The 15,443-nt window shown below is 44.6% G+C and overlaps 1 protein-coding gene across 3 annotated transcripts in view; it reads left to right on the forward strand.

Annotated features, from left to right (window-relative positions):
• hlcs (holocarboxylase synthetase (biotin-(proprionyl-CoA-carboxylase (ATP-hydrolysing)) ligase)) overlaps positions 1-15,443 on the forward strand; it is a 152,016-nt gene that overhangs the window by 32,480 nt on the left and 104,093 nt on the right. For all 3 annotated transcript variants that reach the window (XM_038801560.1, XM_038801559.1, XM_038801558.1), the window contains exons 2-3: positions 2,581-2,730; positions 13,218-13,380. In XM_038801560.1, the coding sequence (XP_038657488.1) occupies positions 2,581-2,730; positions 13,218-13,380 (313 nt within the window). The remainder of the gene's footprint in view (positions 1-2,580; positions 2,731-13,217; positions 13,381-15,443) is intronic.

The following is a 15,443-nucleotide window of genomic DNA, read 5'->3' on the forward strand; positions in this document are numbered from 1 at the left end:
TCTGTGCGGAGTCTGCCCATTCTCTCCGTGTCTGCGTGGGTTTCCTCCGGGTGCTTTGGTTTCCTCCCACAGTCCAAAGACGGGCAGGTTAGGTGGATTGGCCATGATAAATTGCACTTAATGACCAAACATGTTAGTGGGGGTTATTGGGTTACGGGGATAGGTTGGAAGTGAGGGCTTAAGTGGGTTGGTGCAGACTCGATGGGCTGAATGGCCTCCTTCTGCACTGTATGTTCTATGTTCTTTCCACATGCCTTTGCAGACACTTTGTGTCCTCAGTTTGATGACATGCAGGTAGAAAAGCAGCTAATTCAGCTATCGCATGCTCGGTCCTATCATCCAAGTCATTAATATGGATTATAAATAGCTGAGGCCCCAGAGCTGGTCCCCCTGACACTCCACTGGTTACTGCCATTTTTCCAGACTCGCTGCTTCCTGTTAGCTATCCGATCCTTTATCTGTGCTAATATGTTACCCCGACACTGAGTTTGCATTGAGCTCTTATTTTGTGTTGTAACCTTTTCGGTCAGTTGATTCTCTTTCTATTAATGCTAGCAGAGAGCCAACAGAGCTGTGAGCTTTCTCCTGTATTGTGTTGATAGAACTCCAATGCTGGTGGACAGAACTGTCTTAATCGTGGGTGCACAGTACTCTGTCCTAACACAGTGGTGTTCTGAAGTAGCTTCTGACGTTGGGTAGATGTCTGTAACATAATGGTAGCAGAAGCTGTGGATAAGGTGGTGTTCCTAAAATAATACATTTCTTCAACAGGTGCAAATACTGACATTAAGCAGGTTTCAAAAGGATGCGTATGAGTTCTTAATATAATTGCAGCTGTCTTTATGAAATTGTCGATTTGGATGAGCTTGGTGACTTTAAGTCTAATGTTTTTCCTGAAGCCGCATTCTAGACGATTGATAAATTCAGTGTTACTGAACCAAAGAATGGTGTGTTTATTCTAGGGCAATGGCAACCTCATGAAATGGTTCTATTTTGACATGTTTAAGGAGTAACAGTTTATGTTGCGTGGGTGTTCTGAAAATTTGAGATTCTATTCATACTTGTATACCAGTGAAATTGTTAAAATTATAAATGTGTTTAAAATATTTATTGAAATAAGTGATTATAAATCAAATGAATAATTTTGCCAGAGCTGGTGCATGTTAGCGGACCATTGTGCATGCTATGACGTAACCCTGAGAGAACAATCCATTCCACAGCAAAAAATTGTATAGCGCCTTTGACATAGCATAACTATGAAACCAGATGTCTAGTCAATGAAGCACAGTTTAGGAGGGGTTAATAAGTTGTTAGTTGAAGAGGTGAGTTTTCTGGGGACATTAAAATTGGAGGGGGAGGAGGAGAGATGGGGGTTTTAGGTAATTAATTTCAAACAGTCGCAAATAATGATAAACGAAAGATGCACAAGAAGTCAGAGTCAAATGAAAAGCGAGTTTGGGAAAGGTTGTCAGGTGGGAGGACGTTAAAGTGATGGGGGCATAGGGGAGGAGAATTGGTGAGTTGGGATTGTCAAGGCTATGGAGGGATTTAGAGTTATGGGCAAGTTTGAGATGTTGGCTAACTTAACTCCCAGTAGGCCAATGAAAATGGGATTTGTGTAGAGTTTAGTGGATAGCACATGGTCAGCAAAGTCATGGATGAGCTATGGAATAAGGTGGGTGAAAGATGAATCGCCAGTGAGAAATTATTGGAGTAACAGTCTTGAGGTGATGAAGGTTTTCTGAGTGAATAGAGTAAAGTGGGTACCGTTGCAAAAGTAGAAGTAGATAATCTTTGTGCTAGTGGGAAATTGAGGTTGGAAACTCCGATTAGCAATGAATAGGACACTAAAGTTATGAATAGTCTGGTATAGCCTGAGAGGCTGGAGTATGATGAAGCAGCAGAATCACATGGCTTCTGTGATCTCAATGTTTAGATAGAGGAAGTTGATGGACAAGCAGAGAAGTATATAGAAAGATGGTGGTGAATAAGAGTTAAGTGCCCCTGGCATATTTGTAAGTGATGGTTTCATGCAAGTGGATAATGCTGCCGAGGGGAGGACTGAGAGTTGATTTAAAAGAATGAATCCAAGCCAGTAAAAGTCTTGATGGAACTGACTAGTAAGAAGAATTTTTGGAGCAGGATGGCACTGACTGTCAAAGGCAGTAGATTGCTTGAGGAGAACAAAGAGGAAATGATGTGCTGTGGTCAGGGTCACTGCAGGTGTCATTTGTGACTATGATCCGGGCTATTTTTGTGCTGTGGAATGTTTGAAACCTGGTTTGAAAAAATGGAAGGAAATACTTTGGGTTCCACTGAATGTTTTCTTTTAGTTTTTTGTTAAGCTGTCTATTTAGATGGACTGCAGCAGTTCAAGAAGGTGGACCACCATGACCTTAAGGAAAATTAGGGGTGAGCAATAAATGCTCATTTTGCCAGACGCTCACATCCTATGAAATAATAAAAAAGGTGTAGCTGCAGTTTAAAACAAATTGTAATTGGATTGGTTGGTATCTATGAAGTTGTACCACTAGCTGCATGTACAATTGATTTACTTTATTTTTTATATGAATATTTCAGCTTTGTGATGACCTGAGTAAATGGTCACTGCTCCTTGAACCTGTGATAACTAGCACTGAACACAAACACCGTACACAGCAAATAACCTTTCTGATGGAGGCTAACTTGGAAAATGCTAGTTTGGATCCGGTCTCTGTTCCAGCTGGAAAGGTAAGTGGCTTCATTTAGATTTTAAAAAAAATTGTTAACTATAAGGTTGATTTTTAAACTGAAAAGTCCACATCCTGCTAGGCATTTTGAAGTTAGACTTTCAATAAGTTGTAATTTGTTATTTTCATTGTTGCTATGCAGTCTAAATACATGCAAGATGGTGCTATGGAAAATTGTCGATATCCTGGTGTGATATGGAAGTAACCCAAGGGCAGGATTTTCCAGCCCTGATACCGCCGTATATTGTCGCAGTCGGGACTGGAAAACTTTGGAAAGCCATTAAAAGCACACGCCTGCAGCGATACCTGCCGGTGTCAAGCTGGAAAATCCCATCCAGAGAGTTTTGGAATAAATGCTTCATAGCAATGGTTCTCTGAGCTACTCACCAGCTGAATAACTGTAATGCTTACTTGGCTCTTAAGCGGCAAAGCAAAAGCATGAAATGTAAATCAAGCTTTTCTCAACAGCACAGCCAACTGTGACTCCCATTATACAATGCCTTTGATGGAGAAAATCTTCCAGAGAGTTAGTGTGACCAAAACCTTAATCAGAAAGTTGGTTTTCAAGGAGAGTCCTAAAGCATAAATAAGAGATGGAGAAGAGGAGGGAATTCTGTAGTTTGAGGCCTAGGTAGCCTACGGAATGGTTGCTAATGGTGATGGTGAGATAAGGGGAAGAAATCATTACAGCATTGAAAAATGCCTTTTGGGCTATTGAGTTTACGTGGCACTTAATAGAGCAATTCAATCAGTCCCATTCCCCAGTTCTATCCCTGTAGCCCAGCAAGTTTACTTTCCTCATGTGCCCATACAACCTCCTTTTGAAATCATTGATCAGCGCTGCTTTCACCTCAAAAGCAGCGAGCTCCAGGTCATATGAACATATGAATTAGGAGCGGGGGGTAGACTACTCGGTCCCCAGAGCCTGCTCCACCATTCAATAAAATTACGGATAATCTGAGTTTAACCTCTACTCCACATTCCCACCTATCTCTGATAACCTTTCACCACTTTGCTTATCAAGAATCCTATCTAGCTTTGCCTTAAAACATATTCAAAGACTTTTCTTCCACCACCTTTTAAGGAAGAGACCTCCCCAGCATTTTCAACTTAGCCTTGTAGCTACATTTCTTCATCCCTCTAATCATTCTGGTAAATCCCCTTTGCACCACGTCAAGGACATTCACATCCTTCCAAAAGTATGAGCTGGATGCAATACTCTAGTTGTGGCCTAACTACAGCTTTATAAAGGTTCAGCATAACTTCCTTGTTTTTGAATTCAACACCTCTATTTATGAATTCCATATGCTTTGCTTACCATTCTCTCAATATGCACATGAACCCCCAGGTCCCTAATTCTCTGCACACTCCTTCGAACTGTGCTATTAAAGTATGTATTATCTCTCCCTATCCCTTCTATCATCACCTCACAATTCTCTGCAGTAAATCTCAGCTGCAGCGTCTTTGCCCATTCAGCTGGCCTATCCATGTCTTGCTGCAGTTGGTTAGTATCACCCTCACTATTTGCCACACCTCCAGTTTTGGTATCAAATGTTGAAATTTTATTCTGTCATTTTTATATATGTGAAAAAAGCAGCGATCCTAACTCTGATTAATGGAACACACCACTGCTTATCATTTTCCGTTCTGAAAAATATACATTTAGCACGACTTGCTATTTTCTGTTCTTGAGCTACATTTGTTTACAGACTAACACTGATTATCCTATTCCCTGAGCTTAAATTTAGTTCAATAGCCTTTTACGTGGTACTTTGTCAAACACGTTCTTAAAATCCATATAAACATTTGTTGAATTCCCTTCAACATTCTATGCTATTCCATCAAAAGATTCAGTTAGTTAAGCATGATCTGAGTTTCTCAAATCTGTGCTGACTCTCCCTAATTAGCACAAACCTTTCCAAGTTCCTGTTCTTGTGTTTCCCTTCTTATTGTTTCCAGAACCTTATCCAGAACTGATGCTAACTGACAGGCCTAGAGTTTCTTGAGTATTCGCATCCTTTCTTGAACAAGGGTCTCGTATTTGCCACTTTTCAATCCTCTGGCACCTTTCCCATTTCTAAAGAAGATTGGAAGATCATGGAAAGCCGATCCACTATCCCTTCGTAACCTGGGATGCAAGCCATCCAGACCAGGCAACTTAGTTACTCAAAGCATGGCCAGCCGTTCCTGTACATCTTCCCTATCAGTTTTTTACCCCGTCCATTACCTCTAATATCTCTGCTTCAACCGATATTTTGCCAGCCTCCTCTTTCTTAATAAACACCAATACAAAATACTCTGACAATGAGTCATATGGACTCGATAAGTTAACTCTGTTCCTCGCTCCACAGATGCTGCATTTTTCCACCATTTCCTATTTTTATTTCAAAGTACATAATGTTTTTGAGCCTTGCTCTGAGCTCTAAACATATACCACTTTATTTAACCTAATCCACCATCCTGTCTCTTCACCTTTAGAAGACTTTTCTGTTCCCTTTTATGTTATTCAATTCTCTACTGCTTTTCGATACTATTCTATTGCATTTCAATACTGCTATTCAATTCTCATATTCACTGTTTGGCAATTTTATTTTTTATTTTTACTTCCTTTCTATGCCTATTGTACTTGGCATTATGAATTCAGCTGAAATGCATCAAACATCCTCTTTTTTTTTTGTTTCATCCTATTCTCTACCTCACTTGTCATCCAAGGAGCCCAGGCTTTGATTCCCCTACTCATGATTCCCCTGCCTGTCCATCTTGCTGGAATGTTACCTAGTCTGTACTCAAAAATCTCTTCCTTAAAGATCAGTGGTGCAGTGCACAAGCGGCCTGAGTGAAAGCAGTGAAGAATGGGAGAAGGGAAGGGAGCATGTCTTTTCATACTGGAGGATATTACCGGGATAGGGAGGGTTGAGGTAATGAAGGGATTTAAACACCAGGATGAAAATTTTAACTCTTGTGTGTTGGGAATTTGTAGAGGTAGAAACTGACTGTGTTATGGTGGTCTTTCTAATTTGGGCATCAAAGGTTCAAAGCTGGTTTGAGTAGGTTGCTGAGAGTGCAAAGAGTCTGGTCTAGCTTGGAATAGTAGCTAGGTTTAGCAATGGAAAAATTGACTGGGGTATAGATTTGGTGGCAGTGGCTGGAGTTAGTAGATTTAGTCATATCAGTGTTCAGCTGGAGGAAATTGCAATTCGACCAACATCATTTGTAGGACAAACAGTCTGATGGTACAGTGCACAGATTAGCTAGCCCCAATACCACACTGGTTATGCCATTTAGAAGTTTAATTCACTCACCAAAATGATTTACCTTCGCTGCCGTTTTCTTTCTGGCTTCTTTCAACAAAGCAGAATGATTGATTTATTATCAAAAGAAGGGTGGCATGGTAGCACAATGGTTAGCACTGTTGCTTCACAGCGACAGAGTCCCGCTTGGGTCACTGTCTGCAGAGTCTGCACGTTCTCTCCATGTGGGTTTCCTCTGGGTGCTTCGGTTTCCTCCGACAAGTCCCGAAAGATGTGCTTGTCAGGTGAATTGGACATTGTGAATTCTCCCTCTGTGTACCCGAACAGGCGCTGGAATGTGGCGACTAGGGGATTTTCACAGTAACGTTATTGCAGTGTTAATGTAAGCTTACTTGTGACAGTAATAAAGATTATTATTATAAAAAACAAAAATTTGTTATGACTAGGACATTGTCAATCCCAGCCCCCCATGACCCAGAGTCGTAGATACGCACTTTCACACACAACAAACCAACATAGAGGGGAAGAGAGGGGTGAAAATAATAAGTAAAAGATGAGAGTCTTTGTTTCAGATGGTTGTTCCCAGCATACATTCCTTCAAAGAAGGCTTTCAGGTCAAGATTTTTGCTTTCCAGTCTGTAACGGTTTTCACTGTAGTCATTCAAGTCTCTGCAGTTTCAGAAATACAGCAGCCTTTCTAAAGAAAACAAGAGAGAGAGAGAGAGAGAGAGCAAGTCCTTTCCACTGAGTGTCCAGAGACCCAACTTTACTTTCCTAGAGTCTCTGGAAATCATTCCACTTGGGTAGGACCCAATCACCACCTGTTACTGGGCAGAATATGGCCTATTGGCCAATTCATTAGCCATCAGCCAACCAATCGAACTGAGTCCCACCCCATCTCTTGGGTGCCACAGAGTCTGAATTGGACTGCTCGAAAACCAGCACTATATAATGTTGCAACTTTTGAATTCCTCATTCTCTGCTGCTTGACATACATTTTCATTAAACATCCAAAAAATAACAGTATGGCCTCACTTCCTGTTAAAACAGTTAAGTATCATATTGAGAAGCTTTGGTTCGTAACAGTGATTTCAACCCCATGACAGTCTTGGTTTTGATGAGACAAGCAATTATTTTTTTAAGTCAATTTAAACAAATTAGGGATTGTTGGATGGGATTATTTCATTTTCTTCCAAAGTCCATTGCTATGTTCGACACAAATCAATGGATTTGTGCAGTTCATAAATGATACCGTCCACAATAAAGGATTTTAAATTCTGACATGACTGCAATTTTATCAGGTACTAATGCATATTGATAGTTGGGCTTTTCATACCACTTCACAAGTACTTTGTTACTTTTGTCGTGCAATATGTACAGTATCTGTACATTAGGGCTTTCAAGGTTGACCAGCTGGGAGTAAGTGTTATCGGTCGCTGTAACTGATGGCTGTCTAGCTATTTTGCAGCTCAGAAATCTGGAAGGTCTCTTGCATTTTAAAAAGAGTAACATGTAAATGAGAATCATGTTTGTGGCAGACAAACGATGCAGTGGATCAGTTGCTGAGAGCCTCTTTAAAGTGTTTGTGATTCATTGTGATCTGGGTCTTTGCATCTCACTTTGAGAACTTTTGATGCTCTGTCATTGTTGTAAAGTGCGGCAACAAATTTGCAGTAGAAGGACCCAAACATCAATGAAATAAATGACAAAATCATTTGTTTTAAGCATGGTCGAGGGATAAATATTGGCCAGGACGCCTGAAGAATTACTCTACATGTCTACATTCCATGCCATGCATTTCTACCTGAAGTCAGAAGACAGTACCTTGGTTCCACACTTCATCTGAAAGATGTTACCTCCAACAGTACAGTACTCCCTCACGGCACTGAGATTCAACCCTAGATTACGATCAAATCTAGTGAGACTGGAACATACAACCCTCTGGGTCTGAGGTTATGAAATATGCCGTATTGATTTAAGTCCTTTATATTTAAAAACTCACTTTCTTGTAGTCAAATCCATCCCTTTTGAACTACTAACTACATTTTGAATAACTTTAGTGTTTATGACTCCATTATTTTGCTTAGTAGATGAGTTATTATCCCTTTTTGAAGAACAAACTTGAGTTCATCCAAAATTCTGCTCCAGCCCTACAATCCGCAAGACCTCCTTGTTTCTCTAAATCTGTCACTTTACATATCCCCGATTTTCAGTGCTCACCATTGGCAGATGGGCCTTCAGCTGCTTGGGCCCTAAGCTCTGGAATTCCTGCTCGAGTGAGGCGATCCGGTTGCTTTGGCTGGTGGCCGCTCTGTCCTCTCCAGTGCCTCTTTGAAGGGGACGAGCGTCATCACTGCGACTGCCTGCATGGTTATCATGAGGTCCTCCTTGTTGGCGTCCCTGTTTTTCAGGAGCTCCTGCATTAGGCATTCCATCCAATGCCCTGTCGGTGGTTGGGACACCGTTTATGTTGGTGCGCCCTCTTCATCCGCCATGTCCTGCTCCACTTCACTCCTTGGGTCCGTGGTCTGGGATTTCCTCTCCTGGCTCTTACTGCTTACTGCTTTTGTTTTTGGCTCAGTGACTGATTGCCGCATGGAATGTTGCATAGTTGATTTTCAAATCTTTATTACTGTTGACTGTTTAATAAACAAAATATTCTCGAGTGGCTTCTTGTGGGTACACATGCCATGTCTCAGACAAAGATTATTGCATCGCATTTCAATCAAACTTTGAAGCCTGAACAATTTGCCTGAACTCTAGAAGTAGTACCATAGAGGCAGTAGCCAACAATCAAACACTAGAGCTCTTCAGCACAGGGGGTATCCTTGACCGAGGAGTGAGTGTGTAGATCAGGGGAGTGCACCGGAGCATGGTCTTCCCAATGTTCCTGGGAGGAGTTTGTGGTTTCCGGGTTCTCGCTGTCGTTGGGATGACTATGCAGAGTCAGATTTTCCAGTACAACTGGCTTGCTGGGTGGCACTCTTAAGAAAAGGTGGGACATGTAATGGTGGAGAAGACTTGGGGGTTTAAGGGCTCCAGGGTGGAAGCCCTAACTGATTGGAAGGTGGTGGCTGTGATGCCTCAATGGTAGTCTTCTCGGAGCTCTCCTCCTAGTGATGCCTGGGTTGAAGGGCGGGGGGCGGGGGGGGGGGGGGGGGGGGGGGGGGGGGATGACTCCGATGGCCTGACCCCATCAGATGGAGATCCTGTGAGAGAATGGACATATGGAAGGATAATTTTGCCTGACATGAATAACTCACTGAAGACAGGTCATCTGGATGAAGGGGCAGTGGATCCTCACCTCTGCAGCACAGGCCAACCTCGCTGTCGGTGACTTTGTCTTTGGACAACCCCACTGTTTCCATGGCCTGGTCCCTCATATGGGGTGAGGACTGGTTACCCCCCCCCCCCCCCCCCCCCCCCCCCCCCCCCCCCCCCCCCCCCCCCCCCCCCCGCCCCGCTCGTCTTGGCCCTTTCCCGCTTATTATGGACTATCTTCCCCTACAGGGGCAAAGAGAGGACTGTGTGAGCCGAGCACTTGATGGATTAGGGGGTCTATAGCAGGTAGTATGTGTGGGCACCATAAGTGAACATGAGGGATTGTGCTGGTTGTGCCGATGATTTGTAGTGGGGGGTGGTTGGGAATTTAAGGGGTGACAGGTGGAACTGATGCTAGGAGGGAGTGGTAACTTATGCTTGCAGCTCGGTGGAGGTCGTTGGTCGTCCTATATTGTATGGTGGTCCTCCTTATCGTGCTGCCCGCACTGACAGCTGTTGCGTCAGCCTCCCAGGCGGTATTCGTGGCCCTGCTGCTGGCCCTCTACCCACCCCTTGGGGGAACAGGATGCCACGTATCTCATCGCCATCGAGAAGCCTGGCCAGCTCGTCATCCCCAAAATGAGGAGCAGGTCTGTGCACTGCCATGCTAGTGTGTTGACTGGGAATGAGTGGCGAGGGTGTTTAAAAACAGTCCTCCCCCCCCCCGGTTAGTGGCGAGACAGCTGGTAATGGCGAGAAACGCGTGAGGTTTCATTTCCGGTACTAAGTGCCGATCTTGACACTAGCCATTGAGAAACACCCTGCCAATCGCGCCCAAATGACACTAAGGAAATGTTTCCATTAAATTGTGCCCATTGTGTTTGACTTAGTAAGATAATATAGTTTTTTTTTTAGTTTTTTAAATTTTTTTTAAAAAATAATTTTTATTGAGAAATTTTGATTTTATACAACAATAACGCACCTTAGTAAAATACCGAAAATAACAATAATATTAACAATCATATACAGTCGCCCCATCCCCATGAACAACCCAGCATTTTAACAACAACGCAAATTAACACACTATAAAGTTACAGAATAAACACTACAATAATGCACCCCCCCCCCCCCCCCCCCCCCCCGGTTGCTGCTGCTATTGACCCAGTTACCTATCTCTGAGCCAGGAAGTCCAGAAAAGGCTACCATCGTTTATAGAACCCTTGTATTGATCCTCTCAGGGCAAATTTGACCTTTTCCAATTTTATAAATCCCGCCATGTCACTGATCCAGGTCTCCACGCTTGGGGGCCTTGCATCCTTCCATTGTAACAGAATCCTTCGACGGGCTACTAGGGACGCAAAGGCCAGGACACCGGCCTCTTTCGCCTCCTGCACTCCCGGCTCCACCCCAACCCCAAAAATCGCGAGTCCCCACCCTGGTTTGACCCTGGATCCAACCACCCTCGACACCGTCCCCGCCACCCCCTTCCAGAATTCTTCCAGTGCTGGGCATGCCCAGAACATATGGGCGTGGTTCGCAGGACTCCCCGAACATCTGGTGCACCTGTCCTCACCCCCGAAGAACCTACTCATCCTAGTCCCGGACATATGGGCCCGGTGCAGCACCTTAAATTGGATGAGACTAAGCCTCGCACATGAGGAGGAGGAGTTGACTCTCTCCAAGTCCTCCGCCCAAGTCCCGTCCTCTATCTGCTCCCCGAGTTCCTCCTCCCATTTAGCCTTCAGCTCCTCCACTGACGACTCCTCCACCTCCTGCATTACCTTATAGATGTCAGACACCTTCCCCTCTCCTACCCACACCCCCGAAAGCACTCTGTCCATCGTCCCCTGCGAGGGCAGCAAAGGGAATCCCTCTACCTGTCGCCTAGCAAACGCCTTTACCTGCAAGTATCTGAACATGTTCCCCTGGGGAAGGCCAAATTTATCTTCCAGTCCCCCCAGGCCCGCAAACCTCCCGCCAATAAACAGGTCCCTCAATTTGCTGATGCCCGCCCTTTGCCATCCCCTGAATCCCCCATCCGTGTTCCCTGGGATGAACCGATGGTTGCCACCCAGTGGAGCCTCCATCGAGCCCCCTGTTTCCCCCCGATGCCGTCTCCACTGTCCCCAGATTCTTAGGGTCGCCGCCACCACCGGGCTCGTGGTAACCCTCTTGGGGGAGAGCGGCAACGGTGCCGTTACCATGGCACCCAGGCTTGTACCTCTACATGACGCCATCTCCATTCTTTTCCACGCCGCCCCTCCCCCCTCCATCACCCATTTACGCACCATTGACACATTGGCTGCCCAATAGTACCCCAGAAGGTTGGGCAGCGCCAGCCCGCCTCTATCCCTTCCTCGCTCCAGGAATACCCTCCTCACTCTCGGAGTCCCATGTGCCCACACAAAGCTCAGAATACTGCCGGTCACTCTCCTAAAGAAGGCCCTGGGGAGTAAGATAATATAGTTAATGGGAGGAATTAGGGACTGAAAAGTTGTCAGATGTTGCGTTTTCAGTTTTGAAACTCAGTAATTTTGGGCAGACCATCAGTTGCTCTCAAAACATTGAGTTAAAGATTTGACTGTGAACAGGACAGGAGCTGTCTCTCAAAGGCTGACAGGTGAAAACAGTAGGTTGACTGGCTAGAATCTGGGTTCCTGAAGGGAATATTCAAGCAAATATTCCTGGGTAAGCTAACTGTGTTTAAAAGTGGATTTTGACCTGAGATGTATGTTGTTTGAGTGAAGATAAATATAGTAGTTAGGAGTTGTTATTTTGTTGTATTGTTAAACATTGTTTAATGGATAATTGTAAGCTATTTTCTTTATGATGCTAAAGCTAGTAATACTGTGTTAATAATGTTTGTTTTAATATACATCCCTACATGTGCATAGAATCACTCCTGGAGGAAGGTATCTTTTCCTCACGGTCTTCCAAATGAAATAAATGTTGGGGTTTCTGTCCGCTATTCTAGCAACTGTTGAGGTTTGGTCTGGGATCATAATTTCTTGGACAATGCCCTTAACTTACCCTCCCAAATGCCTCTTACCACTCCCTACTAGTGCCTGTACTGCTGAAACCTTTCACAGTTCAAATAGGCATGGCCCGGAGGGCTTGTAGGGGGTGAGCTTGAAATAACACAGATATGGGCTTCCTGCTGGGTTCCTACTCACCCTGACCTCTCAGCAATTTTACGCTGGGGCTGGTGAAGCCTTGTAACGTCTACCCACTCTTGCCACAAGTGAGGCCTTTAAGTTATGAACTATTGACCACAAGGGTCATTTCCCATCCATCCATCCTCCAGTTGTAGGCTAGCAGGAGGAGTTCCCATGTATGGCGGAAGTCCCAAAATAATTGGGGTTGGGCATTGGGCGGGAAGGGAGTAGAGGGACCCTTTTAACTTTGCATGATTTCCCCTCCCCCCCTTTAACTGCTGGACCGCCTCTCTTCTCCCCCCCCCCCCCCCTCTCTCTCCCCAAACCTTCCCCTCTATCCACTCCCTGACACCCCAATTTTCCCCCCCCCGTCTTTCCCTTCCTCAAGCCTCCCCGCCCTGAGACTGCCAAAACTTACCTTTTCCTGGAATGGGCTGTAGGCACTACACACAATTCTAGTTCTATCCACTGCAGCTTCTGGCACTGCAGGGGCTATAGAGCTGCCGCCAGTCAGCTGTGGGGTGGAAGCCCCGCCTGCAGCCAGTTGACATTCGTTGCAACGTGAGATGGTGGCAGGGCAGGCAGTATCAGCGGGGATGTCTTCCCCACTGACCCAGATGGCAGGACAGGAACCACCGCCATCCTCAAATCCCTGGCCATGATATGACACTTTCAAATGGCCACTATTGTATTGAAATTGCAGAGGCCACACTGAATATCTTTAAGATTTGGGTAGATCTTTTCTACCCTGCACTAATTGAATTTTACAGTTATTTAAAGTTGCATCTTATTACAGAACAACGATATTTTTTATTCTGTAGGTTTTAAAATATTCTGACCTATGCATACCATTGGCCTATTTACTTGGCAATCCCTACAAATTAATTGCTGAAGCAAACGTGGATGATTTTAGTAGGCTTGGAATAGCCTTCTTGGAGAACAAATTACAAATGGATGATGGAATGGTTCCTCAAAAAATAGTCTGTGAGTATCTTTTTGTTTTTAATTAACTGAGCTTCAACTTTCAATGTTTTGGTTGCATTAAACACATTAATGTTCTTGGATAAGGATTCCTCTGGCGGCTATTTGTCAACACCTATGTGAAACTTCCTCTGGTGTCTCTAATAAACTTGCAAGCATGTTTTAAAATAATTTGACACAAACACCTTGCAATGTCACATGGCAACAATTTATATCTCCTCTCTCTCCTCCTACCACTCCCCTGCCCACCTCACCATCACACACACAAGCCCTTTTCAGACCCCCTGCCTCGGCCCTTCTCAGGGACACCCTGAGCCCTTCTCGGCTGGGGCCCTGGCCCAATCCAATTTGGGAACCGTTGCTATCATTAATAGGGGCAGGAATAGACCACACCCTTCGAGGCCGCTCTGCCATTCATTATGATCATGGCTGATCATCCAACTAAATAACCAATTCCTGCTTCCTCGCCATATCGTTTGATCCCTTTAGCCCCAAGAGCCGTATCTTCTTGAAAATATACAATGTTTTGGCCTTTCTCCTTTCTGTGAGAATTCCACAGGCTCGCCACTTCTGGGTGAAGAACTTTCTCCTCCTCTCAGCTCTAAATGGTCTACTCCATATCCTCAGACTGTGATCCCTGTTTCTGGACTCCCCCATCATTGGGAACACCCTTCCTACATCTACCCTGCCCAGTCCTGTTAGAATTTAACCCGCCCTCATTCTTCTGAACACCTGTGAATATAATTCTAACCAACTCCATCTCTCCCCATACGTCAGTCCCGCCATCCCAGGAATGAGTCTGGTAAATCTGTGCTCAACTACCTCTAAAATAAGCGCATCCTTGGGTGGCACAGTGGTTAGCACTGCCTTCTCACAGCACCAGGGACCCGGGTTCAATCCAGCTTTTTGTGACTGTCTGTGGCATATGCATGTTCTCCCTGTGTCTGCATGGCATTCCTCCAAGTACTCCGGTTTTCTCCCACAGTCCAAAGATGTGCAGGTTAGGTGTATTGGCCATGTTAAATTGCCCTTGGTGTCAAGGTTGACTGGGTTTACAAGGGTAAGGCAGGGGAATGGGCCTAGGTCGGGTGCTCTTTCGGAGGGTTGGTGCAGACTCGATGGGCTGAATGGCCTCCTGCACTCTCAAGCTAAGTTTGGGTTTATTGTGACCTGGCTTGCAGCCAAACACCTGGTGGGAATCACAGCCCAAAATGACAGTCATTGTTTGGGGAGAATTTGACCCTATATCTCTGGAATCTGGTAACATGAGGGTTTACTTTCTTTGATTTGAGCATTTATGTTGGTTTTAGTACTTTGTTTCAAAGAGACTCTGCCAACTGCTGGATACTGGTAAGATTGCAAATTTTGCAAAACTGGGGCTGGTTTAGCACAGGGCTAAAGAGCTGGCTTTTAAAGCAGACCAAAGCAGGTCAGCAGCACGGTTCAATTCCCGTACCAGCCTCCCCGAACAGGCGCCAGAATGTGGCGACTAGGGGCTTTTCACAGTAACTTCATTTGAAGCCTACTTGTGACAATAAGTGATTTTCATTTCATTTCATTTCATTTCAAATTTGACATTTCATATTGTGTGCAATTCTAAACTCTGAAGGGTGAAGGCTATGGAACCTCTCAGCAGGAGTGAGACAATTAGATGGAAATTTTTTGCATGGTCGTTGTTGTGTTCCCGTTATTCTCTACACTACTTGCATGAATCATTGGGGAGCAGATCTGGTGCAATTATTTTTCTTTATTCTTTCATGACATATGAGTGTCGCTGAACAAGTCGGCATTTGTTACCCATCTCTGATTGTTCTTGAACTGGTGGCAGTTCGGATTCAGCTATATTGCTTTAGTTCTGGAGTCACATGTAGGTCAGTCCAGGCCAGGTGGTAGATTTCCTTCCCAGACATTAGTGAATTGGATGGGATTTTGCAACAATTGATGATAATCGTCATAGTCACCATCACTGAGACCAGCTTTATATTTAAGATTTATTAGCTGCATGTCATGGTATGATTTGAACCGATGTCCCCAGAATAGTAGCTGGGCCTCTGTATTACTAGCCC

Source organism: Scyliorhinus canicula, chromosome 7 (assembly GCF_902713615.1).
Source record: "Scyliorhinus canicula chromosome 7, sScyCan1.1, whole genome shotgun sequence".
Taxonomy (NCBI): Eukaryota; Metazoa; Chordata; class Chondrichthyes; order Carcharhiniformes; family Scyliorhinidae; genus Scyliorhinus; species Scyliorhinus canicula.